Source organism: Danio rerio, chromosome 13 (genome assembly GCF_049306965.1).
Source record: "Danio rerio strain Tuebingen ecotype United States chromosome 13, GRCz12tu, whole genome shotgun sequence".
NCBI lineage: Eukaryota > Metazoa > Chordata > Actinopteri > Cypriniformes > Danionidae > Danio > Danio rerio.
This window is the reverse complement of record NC_133188.1, coordinates 27,482,012-27,502,320: the sequence shown is the minus strand read 5'-3', so window position 1 is coordinate 27,502,320 and position 20,309 is coordinate 27,482,012. Positions and strand designations below refer to the sequence as shown.

Sequence of the window (20,309 nt, the reverse complement as noted above, 5' to 3'; positions counted from 1 at the left end):
CCAGACTTTTTCTTATAAGGGCCAAAAACCAAACTTGATTAAGGGTGGTGGGCCAATTACATTAAAGTTATATGGGTAATAATTTCCTTATTTAATAATAATGAAAAACAATAGCTGAAAACCATATATAGTATATATATATATATATATATATATATATATATATATATATATATATATATATATATATATATACTATATATATATATAAATATATATATATATATATATATATATATATATATATATATATATATATATATATATATATATATATACTATATATATATATATATATATATATATATATATATATATATATATATATATATATATATATATATATATATATGCTTTTATCTTTATTTTTCATATTTTTATTATTATTATTATTAATACTTGCACAAAACAAAAAGATGAGCAGTCAAAAAAAAAGAATATATATATATATATATATATATATATATATATATATATATATATATATATATATATATATATATATATATATATATATATATATAAACACACACACACACACACACACACACACACACAAACAAACATCCCCAACACTCATTTCCTTTTTGTGGCTTTAACAGAAGAGACACATAGTTAAAATTAAAGTTCTCAAGCGTCACACAAATGCACGGCAAGTGTACGTATATGGTGCATACACAACTTCGATACAGTAATGAAAACTGAGCCTCGGCTGGGTTAGTTGGTATTTCTGTGTGGAGTTTGCATGTTCTCCCTGTGTTGCGCTGTAGGTGAATTGAATAAGCTAAACTGGCCGTTGTGTAAGTGTGACAGCAAGAGTGTGTGTGTTTCCCAGTGTTGGGCTGTGGCTGGAAGGGCATCATCTGCGTAAAACATATGTTGGATAAGTTGGTGGTTCACTCCGCTGTGGTGACCCCTAATTAATAAATGGGCTAAACCGGAAAGCAAATGAATGAATGAATGAATGAAATTAATTTAATAAATTAAATATGATACAAATTATACATACAAATTAAAATATAGAAATACAAAATCAGTATGGGCGAAGCAGTGGCGCAGTAGGTAGTGCAGTCGCCTCACAGCAAGAAGGTTGCTGGGTCGTGGTGGCGTTTCTGTGTGGAGTTTGCCTGTTTTCCCTGCGTCCGCGTGGGTTTCCCCCAGGTGCTCTGGTTTCCAATAGTATCTGGATGCAGCCTTTATGATGCAAGCTGAGACTGCATCACTCAGCGATGCAATGTCAGACACAATGCAATCAAATGGAGCTAGTGATGTCACTGTGACGGGTAGGGTTAGGGGTGGGGTTAGGTGAGCCCATTAAAAAGCATTGGATGCAGCCCAGATTGCACTGCACCAGGTCTGCAGCCAGACCCCTCTCCTGGTTTCCCCCACAGTCCAAAGACATGCGGTACAGATGAATTGGGTAGGCTAAATTGTCCGTTGTGTATGAGTGTGTGTGTGAATGTGTGTGTGGATGTTTCCCAGAGATGGGTTGCAGCTGGAAGGGCATGCGCTGCGTAAAAACTTGCTGGATAAGTTGGCGGTTCATTCCGCTGTGGCAACCCTGGATTAATAAAGGGACTAAGCCGACAAGAAAATGAATGAATGAATGAAAATGGGTATATAAAATATATAGATTTTAATTTTTTACTAATTCCAGATACTAAATGTAAAATAAAATAATATAAAGATAGGCATATATGCAAAAATATGTAGGTAGATACTGTATATTCAAATATGTGACTTGCAAGGCTGTTTACATAAACTGAGAGGATTTAATTACATGTTGACAATGCTCTTTGAGTTCAGATGCTTTTGTTCGGTCATGTATCTTTGACATGTTAAGAAGCAGGAAGGATCCTAAAACAAACAGGACATGTGAACACAGCAAATGTCTGCAGCAGCCTATACATCCTGAGGCATTACGCAACAGCCCAGTGCATAGCCATCTGGAGGAGAAGAAATGTGGCGCTTACACTAACAGTCCCAGTCTTGGGTGTTGACATGATTTTTGATTTTCTCGAAGAGCTTCAAGTGTCTCAGTCAGCAGGAATGACAGCGACTGACTGCGGGCTCTCCAGTAAGAACTCCCTGACCTTTCTGCTTGTTGATTACAATTATGAACCAATTCATAATCCAATGGAGAGCGGGAACTGATTATACCAGCACGGAAAGATGAAACGACGCTATTTTATGTAATACGCTTTGTTTCATATGCTCCACATTAATGTCTCTGTGTAATAACGCCCATCTGTCATTACTGAATGAATTGTGGTCTCTAATTTATAGAGGGCAATTTACATCAGTCATAAATAACTGTTGCCCAAGCACTCATGATATCCTTTCATGTGTATGGAATCTTGATTTCATTTAGAAAGTTTGGACTCACCATGATGTTTTCCTGATCAGTGCTGTGTAGTCTGTGTTGCAATTACGACTTTACGGGATTGTGGGGTTAATGCAAGGGTACATAACACACACTCATAATTAAAAACTGTGGATGCAAAAACAAAATGTAATTTATTAGTGGTGAAAGTTACAAAGAGATCAGAGTCTGGTGCAAATTATATTGAGGTTGTTTGCAGGACTAATGCAAGACTACCACCCTCTAGTGGTAACTTGCAGATGAGTTTTGCATCTATCTATCTATCTATCTATCTATCTATCTATCTATCTATCTATCTATCTATCTATCTATCTATCTATCTATCTATCTATCTATCTATCTATCTGTCTGTCTGTCTGTCTGTCTGTCTGTCTGTCTGTCTGTCTGTCTGTCTGTCTGTCTGTCTGTCTGTCTGTCTGTCTGTCTGTCTGTCTGTCTGTCTGTCTGTCTGTCGTCTGTTTATCTATTTATCTCAGTGGTACTCGCTTAGGGGTCTGGCCCCCTCTTGTAGAAAAAATCCAAAGACGACTCAAAATGAAAATAATTTTATTTAGTCTCTTGTTTAAAATATGACAAATCAACAATATTTCTTGTTTTTATTTTGTTTTCTCAGTAATATCAAATTACAGTTTTTCTTAGTCACTTTGGTGCGTTTCTCACAACACCAGTGCATTTTTGCACAACAGTTAATGTGTTCTCAAAACAATTAGTACAAACTGCAAAACCTATTGATAACCTGCAAAAGTGTGTCACTTTCTCAAAAGCAAGTATTGGTGTCAATGAAAGTGTCAGTGTCATCAAGATGAAAAGTCCTGTCACCATTGTTTATGAACAAGACAGTCAAACGGCTTTGTCATGTTTTTATTATGACAGTTTACAGAACTGAACCTACAACATACAAAGGTCTGTAACTCATACTTGCTTTTGAGAATTTGAGGAATACTTGCCTTTGAGAAATGAGCTATCCATTTTGAGAAAGTGACACACTTTTGCAGGTTATCAACTAGGTTTTGCAGTTTTTACTAATTGTTTTGATAAATGTGTTGTGAGAAATGCACTAAAGCAACTGAGAAAAACTGTAACTAGCTTATTCCAACGAGATGCCCCAAGTGCGCGTGGGCCCCTGGGCCCATTGGTTAATCCATCCCTGGTTGTACGAAAGCAATTGATGCATGTCCAAAAGCATTTGCAATTTGTTGGAAGGAATGAGAAACTGCTACTATGATGTGCACAAATGACTAATTGTTTTGGGAACTGCATTAACTGTTGTGCAAATGTAAATGTAAAATGTGTTGTGAGAAATGCACCAAGCGACTGAGAAAAACTGTAAAGCATTTGCAACTTGTTCAAAGGAATGAGAAACTGCTTTTTTGATGTGCACAAGTGACACAATGATCTGAAGATTGAACAGGTAAGTTTTGAGAATTTCAAGTCGGATATAAGAAATGGACCAAAGTGACTGAGAAAAACTGTAAATAGAAATAGAGGTACTAAATCAAGAACAAGGAGCAATGATAAATACAAAATATACATAAAGACATGAAAGAAAAACAATAAGTAACACTATAGTTATAAAATTGTTAATTTTCAGTCATCATCGGTATGTTCCATATATATATATATATATATATATATATATATATATATATATATATATATATATATATATATATATATATATATATATATATATATATGTGTGTGTGTGTGTGTGTGTGTGTGTGTGTGTTCAAATAAAACTTGGCTTTTATTTTGAAAGGCTCAACAGGAAGTAGCTGCTCCACAAACTTCCGACAAGGATGCGCGAAACCCTCTGAGGGATTTCCCTTTATTTGATATCCTTGTTTATTAGCCTTGAAAGAGGAAAAACGCAGCATTACAGCCTAGAAACGCAGCGCCAGTCATGTCAGAGACATACGGTAGGGCGACTCATTTTCCTCTTTATCCTGCCACACTTATTGAGAGCATAGCATGATTTTAGCAGGTGTCCCGAGCTCATTCATCACACTATATTTGCTTACAAGCTGTGTTCAGTGCCAGCGAAGCAGCAGCTCTCTGATGCCATATGCTTCATCTGTCGACGAGTGTTGATTCAATTCTGATTAGTAGATAATACAGTACTGACGGTATTGATATAGAAAGACCGTGGTTTGATAAAACATGGATGTTTTTATAAACCTCCTGTGTAGATTCGATTCTGATTGAGTGTTATTAGCCTTTAGTCGTGCTTAAATTGAACCATAACGTTCCAGATGGAGGTAAAGTTGGTTTTATATTCACACATCCAGGCTTTCTCCTTAATCACATTTCAGAAAAGTATTCAATTCTTATTTTAAATAGTTAAATCATATTAGCAGCCACTGATTATAAAAGTACAACAATGTTCACTGTCAATTAAATAATGCTAGGGTTGTTTTGAAGTCATACTTGCATGTAATTTCAATCAGAATATTCAATGTACTGTGGTAAACAATAAAAGGAGCTGTTACTGAACTAATGTGTCATCAACTTTACCTCAATACGTTCCAGTACTGTCTTGTTAAATATATGTACGAATTTCTATGCCTTTCTGGACAAAACATCTTTGTTTTTCTCCCTTTCAGATTTCTTGTTTAAGTTTCTTGTGATTGGGAATGCTGGAACAGGAAAATCCTGTCTTCTTCATCAGTTCATAGAAAAAAGATGTATGTCTTTTTGTATAATCTTGATTTTAAAGTGATAGTTCAACCAGAAAAGAAACTTATGTCATCATTTACACAACCTAAAAAATCTATTTTTGTCTTGATCACAAAAAAAGATATTTTGAAGAATGTTTCGTTTTGTTAAAGAGTTTCGTTGAAGAATTTCATTGCAGAACACACACATCCAGGCACTCGCACATTTAACACAGTAAAAGCATGTCTTTTTTTCGAAGAGAGGGCTAAACATTATAAAAATACTGTATATTTATAAGGACTAAACAATACTCGGAAAATATGCAATATGGGATGTTGTTTGAGAATATTTGTCCATAAAGACATGCAATTTTTATTAACATTAGCTTTGTGAATTCTTTTATATGTATATATATATTCATAAATAGGTAATAAATATTTTTCTGATCTATAACCTCTCTGCAATAAGGATATTGTTTATACTATTATCAAGATAACGGGCTTTTTTTATGTATTGTGCAACATTTTATATATATATATATATATATATATATATATATATATATATATATATATATATATATATATATATATATACGTATATATATATATATGTATAGACGGACTATTTCAATGTGGTGATGTCATTGGCCTATGAACATTTCCTGTTTGTTATCAGACTATTTCATAAATATAACATGAGGCAATCATAACTTAAATTTTAAACAGCTAACATAACGTTAGTTATCAATATGTGGCTCTTTTTAGATTCTCAGAAGCTATTGAAATGAAAACTGTAAAACAGGAAGTCCGTTGGGACCATTGTTTTTGTTTACATCTCTCATAATAGTCTATAAAATGTTGGAAATCAGTGGCCATGGCCTAATGGTAACATTCTTCAAAGTTTCTGTTTTTGTGTATTTAAAATCTGTGTGAACTGGAAGTTGCTGCAGACTATTATCTCTATATAGCATGGTTTTTTCAAATGAAACTGAAGATTGAATTGTGGTCGAGGGTTATTTTTTATTATCAGAGAAGGACTGCCATTACCAAATAAAACAAATGGGCAGATTTTTGACTAAAGATCACCAAATGAAATGAGTTTTTTTTTCAGTAGATTAATTTGCACGGATTAAATGTGCATGTTTAAAATAACAAGATGCACTAGCAACAATAAACTTTGTACTTTTTGATTTCATGCAGACTTTAACAGAGCAATTGCAGTAGAGACTAAATAAAAATACTTGGATAAACTATCCCAGTAAACCTAGACAAATTATTTGACTTTACACCAGTCGTTGTTGTGTTTCTAATGTCTTCTCCTTGTTCCTTCAGTCAAAGATGACTCAAATCACACTATTGGGGTTGAATTTGGTTCGAAGATAATCAGCGTGGTCAATAAGTTTGTAAAGCTCCAGATCTGGGACACAGCAGGACAGGAGCGTTTCAGGTGTGTTTACATGACTGGATCATAATATATCATGAGTGTTTCCCTGTTAGACTGTGAGATCTGGCTTATGGTGATCATTTCCAGATTTGTTCTCAGGCAATCAGATGGTGGAGCATTTGGTGAGGGAGTGATTCTACTCCAGATTGCACAGACTGTAGGAGTTTATAGTAGCTTTCACAGATTCGTTTGTCAGCGCTATCAACAAGCACTTAATTTGTGCTGAACATTTGCCAGCAACTTACTCTCGGAGTCAGAATAGCCTCAGGCCTTTAGAATTAAGATATGCTGAGGTCACATAAGTCAATGCAGTTTTATTTTCATAGTGAATTTTATGTAGCTTTGAATGTTTCTGAAATTGAAAAACACTGGTTGTTTTTTTGTATCATGTCGTTAACACTTGCAATAAGGTTGTTTTTTCAATTAATGTTAGTCATGTATCTGCTTGAATAATTTATAAACAATTCATTGTGTGTTAATTTGTGTTAACGATAATTAAAATAAAAGTCGTTCATTATTAGTTAATAATTAATTCATAGTTATTAAATAATGTTAACAAGCACAACTTTGCATTTTAATAATGCATTAGTAAATGTTGAACTGCAATTAATAAATGCCATACAAGTTGTTGTTCATATTTTTCTATTTGTTTATCTTGTTTCTTAAAAATAAATGTTTAGATTTGGTTTTCATTTACATGCCATTTAGGTGAATTTAAAGAGCTTATGTTATTTTAGATGCCATTTCTTTCTTATTTATAATAATGTGGGTCTTAATGAAGGGTCGGTAAAAGAAAATGATTTGTCATAAGATAAGTTTTAGTTGGTGTTAATTTAATAGCTTAAAATAACAGTAGTTTTTGTTCTTAATATACAGTTGAAGTCAGAATTATTAGCCCCTCTTTGATTTTTCTTTTCTTTTTTTAAATATTTCCCAAATTATGTTTAACAGAGCAAGGAAATGATCACAGTATGTCTGATAATAATTTCTTTATTTATTATTAATAATTTTTTAATTACCATTTTAATGTCAAAATTATTAGCCCTTTTAAGCTATATTTCTTCGATAGTTTACAGAACAAACCATTGTTATACAATAACATGCATAATTACCCTAACCTGCCTAGTTAACCTAATTAACCAAGTTAAGCCTTTAAAAACTATTATTAAATTAGTTATTAAAAATATTATGTTTAGAAATGTGTTGAAACAAATCTTCTCTCTTTTTTAAAGCTTTAACATATTTAATAAACATCTGATTATATAAATGTTCAAAAATTGTTATTGAATGCATTTCATTTCAGTCTGAGTAATTTCAGTTCAAAACTTGCATTATTACATTTTCTTAGGCAACAGTTCAATAATTTGGTGTCTTATTTTTATACATTTTTTACATTTAATTTCTTATTCAATTAACTAACATTTCCTAATAGATTTAGTTTGTAAAACTTGTTTAATTAATTATATTTATGGTTTTAGTCATTAAGTTTGTCATTATTATGTATACTTTTTTTTTTTTTTACAAATTTTATTTTAGCTTTTTTTTTGTTTGTTTATTTTAGCTGAAACTAAATTAATGAAAATTCAATTGTTTTTCTTTACATTTATATTTTTCAGTTAAGTTTTTAGTTCTATTATAACTCTGGTTTTAGTTCAAATCAGTGGAAGCCATTTCCACCATTTTAAAATTGGACACGGTTTGTTGTTTTGGGACAGTTACATAACAATTAACAAACCAAAGACAGCTTGAAGCAAAAGATTAGAGAACAGTATGAAGAACTGCTTTTTGCTGCTGTTTTGTTCTATTTGCAGCTGCAGCTTATTTTTATTATGCCATTTCAAAGTGCCATTTGATTAAAAAAAAAATGTATATCCCTTAAAGCTAGACATTAGTGTACAGGAAAAACATTGTCCTGCATGTTCATTTTTAGAATTGGCATGCAGATAATTTCTATGACATTCAGTAAACAAATGCAGTAGGTTGAAAGGCAATATTGCAGCAGATACTAAAGGACGTCTAAGCTATCTGTCCTGCTATTGTGAGCAGATGTGATTTGACTAGTTGGTCAATTGATATTGATTCTCCAGTGTCCGGTGACGTTATAGAGAGAGCAGAGCGGCTGATTGATGATATAATACCAATTTACAGTCCAAAGTCCAGTTCAATGCCAGCAACGTCATACGGATGTCAGTGTTTTGAAAACTAGCTTTACTCCTAGTAGATCATGCTCACATTTCACAATCCCACCAATTCTAGATGAAAAAAAGTTTTCACGCAACAATTTGTTTTTCTTTACTACTATTCTCTTTAAACTTGGATATGTTAGCAAATTGCAGCCATAATGCAAGTATTTATTTTACGAAATATGTTCTTAAAATGATCTTCTATTTACTTTACTGTTCAAAAGTAACGTTTAGTTTATTTTTATTCCAGTGAGCAACCATTCATTTAGAAATCATTTGAATAAGCTGATTTAACTTTTGTAACAGCTAATCTCATTATTAGAGCTAAACATCATTTTAAATTAAATTAATTGAAAATATTTTTGTGGAAATACATTGTTTTATGATTCATCTTTATTGTTATTATTTTATTATTATTATTATTATTATTTTGCGACAGCCTATAACAAACCTCAAAGTGCTCTGATAAACAGATTTTTTTGTAGGTGTCTCACTGTCACTTTTAAACAATTCAAGAAATTCTCACATAATAGTTTAAGGAAAAGTCCAGTTTTATCTAACGTTTATCATAACTTTGTTTAAACTAATGGTCAATTCTGTTAAATGACCAAGGTTCTGGTTTACACATTTTGCATAGAAACCTTCCCTAAAACATAACATACACCAGAATACATTTGAATTAATTAATTAATTTATTTATTAATAATTATGGCTCATCTGAAGATTTAAAATGGTTCAAGTAAGTCAATATTTAAGGTAAATATGTGTACTTCGAGTTTATGTACAGCTTTATCCGTCAAGTTTGTTTTTTATAGATCAAAACATTGCATGGAAAGTTGTATACACACTTTTTCACCACGTTTATAAATGAGCACACAGATATCAGTCATTGCTTTGAAATTGGTTCGATGTTACCAAGGTTTAATTGTGAATTTTGAATGTTTGTTCTTCTCAGGTCTGTAACTAGGAGTTATTACAGAGGCGCAGCAGGGGCTCTTCTAGTCTATGACATCACTAGGTAAAGTGACTATTATCATATCCAGAGCAGTTTCATTTATATGTGTGTGCGCCTACTTTCTTCATGAGATATTTCTGGATGTTTAGATTATAATATGCATTTTTAGATTCTTAAGTGCAATGATACTGTATGTCCCACTGTCTGTCTCTGGGTGTTAGTCGAGAAACATACAACGCTCTAACCAACTGGCTGACAGATGCCCGGATGTTGGCCAGTCAGAACATAGTGATCATACTATGTGGAAACAAGAAGGATCTGGATGCTGACCGCGAGGTGACCTTTCTGGAGGCTTCACGCTTCGCTCAGGAGAATGGTGTGTATGTCTGACTAGCAGTTACCTGTTGAGCAGCACTAAAGTAAAATTAAAGCATGTTTTCTGCTCAGAATTATGTTTTTGGTGTTTTTTACTGTGCCACTAGAGGTCACTACAGGATAGTTGAGTATGCAATACCGAGGTGTAGAGGCCCGCACTAAAACTATTTTAGAAATGTTTACATTTATTGAAATAAAGTGTGTGTGTGTGTGTGTGTGTGTGTGTGTGTGTGTGTGTGTGTGTGTATATATATATATACATATACATACATGCATACATACATACATATATACTTATATAAAAATTAAAGCAAGGTAGACATGGACAATAAAATCAAAAGAGACATTATAAAATAATTATAAGATAATTATAAAATAAATAATGAAATAAAATAATTTTAAAATTTAACATACAATAGTCTTGTAAAAATCTATTAGATCATTCTATCTGGAAAACATAATATGAAGGGTTCCCAAATCTTGTTAAAAGTTGACAATTTGTCACATAGTGTGAATCTCTAGCCCACATTTCAAATGAGTTTTTTTTTCGCAATATAATTGTTTTTTTTTTATTGTACAAATACAGTTAGACGTACAAATACTTGGCGGCGCAGTAGATAGTGCTGTCACCTCACAGCAAGAAGGTCGCTGATTTAAACCTCGGCTCGGTTGGCGTTTCTGTGTGGAGTTTGCATGTTCTCCCTGCGTTCGCGTGGGTTTCCTCCGGGTGCTCCGGTTTCCCCCACAGTCCAAAGACATGCTGTACAGGTGAATTGAGTAGGCTAAATTGTCCATAGTGTATGGGTGTGTGAATAAGTGAGTGTGGATGTTTCCCAGAGATCGGTTGTGGCTGGAAGGGCAGCCGCTGCGTAAAAACGTGCTGGATAAGTTGGCAGTTCATTCCGCTGTGGCGACCCCGGATTAATAAAGGGACCAAGCCGACAAGAAAATGAATAAATGAATGAATTTACAAATACTTCTGCAAAACTACTGCAAAATAGTAGTGAATTTTACCTTTAAATGTTTATTGTTTTCATTTATGATTTATATCTTAAATTCATCCATTATCCAGCCAGAAGTTTTTAAAGATGAAAATAATTTGAAATATAAAAATAATTGTCACAATCTTTTATATATTGTCACAGTCTTTTTAATATAAGGACCTGTCTGAATACGTTTTTTTTTTCTCTTAATTTTTACATAAAGAAATTTGATCCATTAGTCAGCAAGAAGCCTATTTAAATATGAAAGTTATTTTAAATGTTATGAAAGATATATATTGTTCACATAGTCTTTTGTATATTGTCACAGTCTTTTAATATAAGAACATTTGCGAATAACTTCTTTATCTGTTCATTTTACATAAATATATTTGTTACATTAATCAGCAAGAAACTTTTTTTAAAGGTGAAAATCATTTAAAATATAATACAATTGTATTGTCTTCGTTTTCTTAAATATTTGTTTGTTTGGTGTAACAATACTGAGTTCTGTATTTAATTTTCTAAAGCCTAACCCATTTAAACCTGATCTAGTCAGTACAATAGGCAAGGTTGCAGGAATGTACACTATTTTTGCTCCATATAAGACTTAATGAAAGTATCTATAAAAATAAGTGTTTGTTTTTTATTTTTACATAAATATATATGTTATTGCTCTATTATTAATTATATAATACATTATTATTTCACTAGAAATAGCCCAAAGTAGTAAATTAACCGAAGCTAAAAATGAAAATTAATATAGAATAAAGCAAACAAAACTGAAAATGCAAAAATATAACTAAAACTATTAATAAATGCTATATTAGTGATATTGACAAACAGTAATAATAAGTTATAAGTTATATTAATAATAAAAATAATCAAATAAACTGAAACTGAATTTATTGCATATACTTTCAAACTATGTCTCCTGAAGAATGCATTCAGTTTTGAATATTTCTAATTTAGCACAACAGATGTAAGTGTTTTTAATATTTCCTTTCAGAGCTTATGTTTTTGGAGACCAGTGCTCTGACAGGGGAGAATGTGGAGGAAGCTTTCGTCCAGTGTGCTCGAAAAATCCTTAACAAAATTGAATCAGGTGAACTGCTTACGCCCTGACCTATTACCTCTATGTTTGTAAAACCCTTTGAATGGTTCCGCTGATGTGCTTTTGATCTGGCTTTGTAGGAGAGCTGGACCCAGAGCGGATGGGTTCAGGAATCCAGTATGGAGACGCGGCTCTTCGACAGCTGCGTTCACCCAGACGGGCACAAGCCGAGAGCATCCAGGAGTGTGGCTGTTAACACACGTCCCTCTGAACAGACAGCTCAACAACCAGGTGAAGCTCCACACACGTTACTTCCTCTCTTCTGGGAGAAACCAAGCTTTTCAACGCTTAAACAACTGAATCAATTGTTTTGCAAAATGATTTTAAGTTTCAAAGCATTCAAAAACGCATGCAAATGCAAGAAAAAACATGCAGTTGAATTGATCATCATATACAGTTGAAGTCAGAATTATTAGCCCTCCTGAATTATTAGCACTACTGTATATTTTTCCCCAATTTCTGATATTAACATAGAGAAGAATTTTTCAACACATTTCTAAATTTAATAGTTTTAATAACTCATCTCTAATAACTGACTTTTTTTCTTTGCCATAATGACAGTACGTAATATTTTATATCTAGACATTTTTCAAGATACTAGTGTTCTGCTTAAGTGACATTTAAATGCTCATTTAAAAACTCATTGCTTAAGAGGGATATTAATTTTGACCTTAAAATTGTTTTTAAAAAAATTAAAAACTTATTCTAGCTGAAATAAGACTTTCTCTAGAAAAAAAACATTGATAGAAAATGCAGTGAAAATTCCTTTGCTCTAATAAATATAACTTGAGAAATATGTGAAAGAGAAAACAAAATTTACAGAAGGGCTAATCATTTTGACTTCAACTATATATAGATTTTTTTAAAATATATTTTTCAACAATATTTTTCATCAAAATGCTTTTATCTTATTACAAACTTTAAACTGTAAGTAAAACGTATGAATGCACTTAGCTAGCGTATCATCTCTTTATTATAAAATAACAAAAATCTGCATAATATGTGTTCCTTTATTCATTTTTAGGGCTTATATATTGTTTGTTCCATTACGGGCTCCAAACAGGTCCTGAAGAGACCTTAATATACAACAATGAGACCTATGAACAAGCGATATTTATTATTATTACCTATTACTCCTTTTCATTTCACAAATGTTTCATTAAAACGTCTACAAACTAATAAAACTGATCCGAGATTCGGCAAAATCTTTGAAACCTGCTGTTTGAGGGTGCAGCCATTTTTGGTGGTGCCCGAAACCATAGTGTACATTATGAAGTGCATTCGATCAATCCCACAATGCACAGCAATAACAAGTCTACAACACATTTACACTCAAAAGCTAGAAAAAGCTACATTGGTCACCAACTGAAGATAAGCAGAGCTGCGCCCGGTCAGTACCTGGATGGGAGACCACATGGGAAAGCTAGGTTGCTGCCAGAAGTGGTGTTAGTAAGGTCAGCAGGGGGTGCTCAACATGCAGTCTGTGTGGGTCCTAATGCCCCATTATATTGAAGGGGACTCTATACTGCTAAGTGAGCGCCGTCCTTCTGATGAGACATTAAACCGAGCTATCGAGACTCTGATCGTGAAAAAACTCAGGATGTTCTTTAAAAAAAAGAGTAGGGGTTTAACCCCGGCATCCTGGCCAATTTGCCCTCTGGCCTCTGTCCATCATGGTCTTCTAACATCCCCATATCATAATTGGCTTCATCACTCTGTCTCCTCTCCACCAATCAGCTGGTGTGTGGTGTGCGGTCTGACGCAATATGGCTGTCGTTAATGGAAGTAGTAAGTCATGCAGGTACTTCTCACATACTGTTTTTTAAATTCTATGAATTCAGACATATTACTCATCTCGCATACTGATTTTAGCATACTATACAGTATAGAAGTATGCAATTTTGGACACAGCCTTTGTTTGATTACTAATAGACAGCTCACTAAATGTTAAATAACTATTGCAGGGTCTGACCGGGAAGTTGAAAATCTAATCTAGGGATTTATCTTCAAGCATAACTTGAAATCAGTCACACGTTTCATTCACTCCTTCTGTAAGTAGACTACTGTATATTGGTGGACTAATCTTGTAATTTGTGAATGTTTTGGTTTTACACAGATCACTCTCAAGTGGAGAACTATTACATTTTCTAGACGATTTGATACAGTAATGATGTTTTTTATTGAAATCGCATGAGCTTGCCGAATTAATATGAGCTCCAAAATCACCGATTCAAAACAAAAGATTTGTAAAGGTTTCGAAGCTTCATAAAGCAGTAATTTGATAGCAGCCATCACTACTCTGTTTTTCAGATGTGAGGTTTTAATATTAGAAGGTTTTGTTTCAAAATTTATTTTAGTTTTTATGCAGTTTCTCTATGCAGTATCACAACCTTGGTCTCTTAAAGAAAGATGTGTCATTTGAATGTGACCGTGTAAATGCCTGATGGTGGAACGGTGTTGTTCTTGCCGCTCACAACAGCAACATCCACTAAAAATAGCAGCACTGCATTCAGATTTAATCAGACACAGTTGTTCACTGTGCTCAGAACATCATTCTCTGCATATTAGATTAAAATGTCTTGTTAGGTTGGGTAATGGTTATTTTCTGTTCAGTGTCTGTCCTTCCTTCAATAATTGAATCACGTCAGTAACCTTGTCTTTAAATAGGATTTCAGCTTTTCTTATTTGGTCCTAACTTCTTGATATAAGAGTTTTTGAGACACATCTTTAACTAAGGTGATGGAATAAATAAACAACAATAAATCTAAAAAATATAATACTAATACAACAAATATAATTTATTAAATAGATTGTTGCACTGGATTATATTAGACTTTACACATTATCCCAATTGAATTCTCAGAGAAAAAGATTGTGCGTCTTAAATAAGGCAGAATTTGTTAATTTTGCATTAATTTTACTCATTAATAGTTTAAGGGGGAGTTCTAGGAGTTAGCTTTTAGAGTTTCTGACAAAATAAACTTAAACATGCATAAATATTTAATATATATAATTTCAATTCATATTGTTTTTTTTATCTATTTTCAGCTAATGATTCGATAACTTGTCTTGTTTTATTATTAGATCATTTTTGAAGAATTATTCAATGACACACATTTAGATGGTTGTTTGTCACCACCAATTGTCATAAACAGTATAATTCATGCAACCTTTATTTATATCATGAAGTTGCTTTTGAACTGTGATATTAATTTTTACCATAAACATTAATGTTCATTTAAACTATAAACTGTTTTCCCTGTACTTTTATTAGATTTTGACTATGTGAATGATGTTTAAAATTATTAACTTAAAAATATAATTTTAAATAAGTGGATGTTTTTACAGGGCTGAAATGAAAGATAGATTGCTAAAAGGGCTTACAACTGCCGCTGACTTGTGTTTTTTCCACCATTAGTGCTTCAAAACAAAAAAAAAACATGTATACAGCTTTTATTTTGTACATTAAAACACCCAGTTTAATTGTTTTCCTGTGCTAAAAATAATGATTTTTATTCATTTTTACCATGATTTACCAACTAAAATGTCATTCAATATATTGTATAGCAAAACACAAAGACCCATTAAATCACTCATCAAAAGAATCTATTTAATGTCCACACGGCAGTTTTGCCCATTGTTGGTTAGTTCAAATATAAAAGTGTGTAGTGACACCAGAATCTATAGACAAACATAAACAGTACTAAACTGTGCGTGAAAAACAGCATCTTTCGTGTCCCTGTAAAAGGATGTTGACGTGTCTTTGGCTTGCACAGCTGAGAGGAACGCTCTTTAGGAAGAACTTCTATTTCTGTCTCAGAAACACACACCAAACGCCACTCATGTACAAGTGATGATGACACAGCACACGCACCCACACAAAAGGTCGAATGGTGAACCCCCTCCTGAAGACAAACAAATCCTCCAAAACTCCTTCACTCTTTTATCAGTCAAATGTCACAGGAGAAACAGCTTGAGGGAACGGCTATATTTAACTCCAGATTCTCCACCTGCACTTGTCCAGGTTTCTGAAGTGCCTTATTTGGAAAGCAAGCTAGAAATAGAGATTCAAGGAGTTCAAGAAAGATCCAGGTTGATTAGGGAGCAGTTCCTTCTGTTTCGTATTGGGTTTCAATATAGTAGATAAACTTAATTTAGATATGGAAAACAATTACCTTTTTTTAAACTGCCCTGCTCAGAGACATTTTAAAAGAGATAGTTTGCTAAAAAAAAAGTAAATTCTGTTATCGTTTACTCATCCTCCACCTTCTTTTTCAGTTTTTTTCTTCTGTTGAACACAAAGGAAGATACACTGAAGAATTTTGGGGAAAAAATTGCAGGGCTGCCAGGGCCAGCGTGCGAGACACTTGGGACAGTATACAGAATCATTACTGGCCTGATCAGGCCAGTGCTGCCTTGTCACTAAAGTTTAATTTGGCTGCGACTGTTTGTCAATTGCATACAAATAGGGTGCTTTCACACCTAGACGTTTATTTCAGAACCTGTCTCGTTTGCCCAGTTAGTGCGGTTCGTTTGGCATATGTCAATCCCACAATTGCGATCCGATCCACGGCGATACAATCGGTCCAAGATTGCCTGAATGAGGGGGTTTGGCTTGATTGAAACAAACTCTGGAGCGAATCAATTGTAGTGAGAAAGCAAAATGATCCAACAAACTAACAATCCAGGCTATATCACAGTGTATTATGGTATATATCTGCTTCATTATCTGACTGCAGTTTTACTTCATCTGTCATTTCTCTCTACCATTTAAGCCCATAATGTATAATTCTAGCTAGTTTTGTTTAATAGATTGATTAATTCAATAGATAGATTTTTACAAAACTTGACAACTGAAAGGAGGCCATGAAAAAGTCTTACCCCTCTGATTTATGTTTGGTGACAAAGTCTGTGGGTGTTCAAATTAAAGTGCACATTTCGCTTATATATATATATATATATATATATATATATATATATATATATATATATATATATATATATATATATATATATATATATATATATACATATATAAATATATATATATATATATATACATATATAAATATATATATATATATATATATATATATATATATATATATATATATATATATATATATATATAATTCAAATTTAGTTGCATCACAGTCATATTTTTTTTTAAATGTCAGTTGTATTTAAATAAAAGTTATGCTGAAGGTATGTTTGGCTTTTGACACATTATTTAAAATATGTGGAATATACAGTTGAAACCAGAAGTTTACATACACTCTAAAAAAGGAACATAACCACTTTTTTATGTCTGGTGGTAAATCATACTAAACATTTACTATTTTAGGTCCATTAGGATTACCTAAATTATTTACATTTGCTAAATGCCAGAATAATGAGAGAATATTTTTAAAAAAAGTATTAATTTCCTGACTGTAAAAAGTTTACATACATTTCCTTGGTGTTATTTTATTTTATTTTTATTTTATTTTATTTTTTTAGCTTTTTTTAAACTGTATAACTTTGATCAAATGTTTTTGGTATCCTTCCACAAGCTTCTCACAATAGTTTGAAGGAATTTTGCCCCATTCCTCCTGACAGAATTGGTGTAACTGAGTCAGATTTGTAGGTCTTTTTGTAGGTCTTAGGATTTGTCTGTCTTGCTCGCATAAGCTTTTTCAACTCTCAGATTTTCTATAGGGTTGAGATCAGGGCTTTGTGATGGCCTCTCCAAAACATTCACTCTGTTCTCCTTAAAGCACATTTGAATTAATTTGGCAGTATGCTTAGGGTCATGGTCTGTTTGGAAGACCCATTTGTGGCCCAGTTTTAATTTCCTGGCTGATGTCTTGAGATGTTGCTTCAGTATTTCTACATAATGTTCTTTCTTCATGATGCCATTTATGCTGTGAAGTGGACCAGTCCCTCCTGCTGCAAAACAGCCCCACAACATGATGCTGCCGCCCGCATACTTCACAGTTGGGATGGTGTTCCTAGGCTTGTAAGCTTTCCCCTTTGTCCTCCAAATGTAACACTCGTCATTATGGCCAAACAGTTCAATCTTCTTTCCATCAGACCACAGGACATGTCTCCAAACATTATTCTTTTCCCAGTGTAATTTAGCCAATTATAATCTGGCTTTTTTGTTGATTCTGGCTTGTTGATTTTCCCATGTTGTCACACAAGGAAGCAGTGTGTTTGGAGTTTTCCTTAAATACTATTCTACAGTTGTGCCTCCAATTAACTCAAATGTTGTCAATTAGCCAATCAGAAACTTTCAAAACCTTGACACCATCATCTGAGCTTTTTCAGAGGCATAATAATCTTATTGTATGTAAACTTGACTTTCAAGAAAAGTTATAACAATTTCTCAAAAAAAATATCTTAATATTCTGCAATTAAGCATAATAGAAACAAATGTCATAATCCTAACTTAACTAAAAGAGAAAAAGTTTAGTCACATTAACATATGACTTTTTTTTTAATTAAAGGTTATGTGCCTTTTTATACAGTGTATGTGAACTTCTGGTTTCAACTGTATATAAATATAATATATGTGTAATATGGAAATAGCTATTCTTTTTTTTTGTTGTTGAAAATTTTGGCTGGGCAGGTAAAAAATCTGAACCACTGGCCCAGTCAGGTTAGTAGAAAAAATCATTAGCGTAAAAATTCTGAAATGTTTTCCACAGCATTTGTTTTGTTTTTTGTTCCTGTTGAGGATTTTTCAAATGACTGCTTTTTCCCAACATTCTTTAGATTATATTGTTTTGTAGTCCGGTGAAGAAAGAAATAATAATAGTAATTCTGATATAATTTAATAAAAAAACTATGATAAAGAAATTTTATAAAAATATTCATAATTTAAAAAATGGCATTCAGTCCAAAAATGAGAATTCTGTTTATACTTCCAGTATTATATTTCCCAGAATAATGTGGAAGAAGAAGCTTCCTGTTTGTTAGATTCAAATATTTCAATCTGAAGATACTTTTTGTGAATGTTTACTTGATACTTTTTGCATGTCGTGTCATTTTCTTCCACTTATCCAGGCTGGTAAAATTAATTTTATTTAATTTCCAGAAATGTATTTATTCACAACAGTAATCAAAACAATGTAAAAATTAAAAGTGCTCTAGTTTTGTAAACATGAAGAAAGCTGATCACCTGCACTTTTCTGTGTCGTTTGACCAAGGTTTTGCGAACACAAGGATGAGGAGAACATTAGTGGGGCGTTTGACGTACGGCTCATCGTGGTGGAACGATGTTTCCCTCACCTTACTTTTACTTCTGTTCTGACATGCCGGGGGTCTCCCTGTGCTCCAGAAAGCCTCCGAAAATGTTTACTGTCCCCCTCGGGCTCCAGACCAAGACATCCGTGGTACCCAAAACTCCTGAGGGTAGATAAAAGATACTGCACTGAGCCCCTGCCCCATCTTTTCCCTTTTCCAAATGTAGATGTTGTGTAGAGAAGAGTTTATATTATCACTGTGGAGCATGTTTCATGGTTGCAGTACTACAACATATTCATAAATGACTATATACAGCAAATATATATATATATACATATATAGCTTAGGCATACTGCATCACTGCTCTTTGGCGCGCAGCTGTAAATCTTATCAAAGTTTATCATGTGGATTATATCGGTAGCTCATTGCTTTCATTTGTTGTTTTTTTCTTATTGTCTGTTAAGAAAAGGCTACTGTAGTGTTTGATTAGTGTTTTTTACAATTAGAGGCAACATTTAAAGGGTCAACGCACTTACTTGCATATCATACTGTAATACATTGTATTAACAGCTTCAGTGTTACTGAATATTTATTGTTAACCATTTTTAACCGTTTCTTTTTTTCATGTTGCCGTCCCCTTTGTAGGTTTTTGTTGGAATGACACTAATGTTTTTAAAGCCATTCCTTGTTTTCAAAAGTAAATTGCGTTGTTTTGGGTTTTTGGGGGCGAGTTGTGGAGAAAATATTTTCTAACCTTTGCAGTCTTCTTAACATTTAAAACATTTAAAATGGACATTTATCAAAAAAGCTTGCATTAAAAATTTATGATTAATCAAAGTGGACCCCAATTCACAATGCTGGCCATTATGTCTTTATATCATTCATTTATGTCATATTTAATTGTGCGTTGAATCATAGGTGGTTCCTTGTTTTTCATTAAATATAGTAGTTCACCTATACAGTGCTCAGCAATATTGAGTACACCACATTT

The 20,309-nt window shown here is 32.9% G+C and overlaps 1 protein-coding gene across 2 annotated transcripts; it reads left to right on the top strand.

The window, feature by feature from the left end:
- Positions 1–4,160: 4,160 nt before the first annotated feature.
- On the top strand, positions 4,161–20,166 carry rab4a (RAB4a, member RAS oncogene family). Of its 2 annotated transcripts, none has more exon segments than NM_001126381.1 (8): positions 4,161–4,302; positions 4,987–5,067; positions 6,373–6,487; positions 9,623–9,685; positions 9,844–9,998; positions 11,987–12,082; positions 12,172–12,322; positions 19,282–20,166. In NM_001126381.1, coding segments are annotated over 7 exon segments (642 nt in total). In that variant the 5' UTR covers positions 4,161–4,286; the 3' UTR covers positions 12,288–12,322; positions 19,282–20,166.
- Positions 20,167–20,309: the final 143 nt, after the last annotated feature.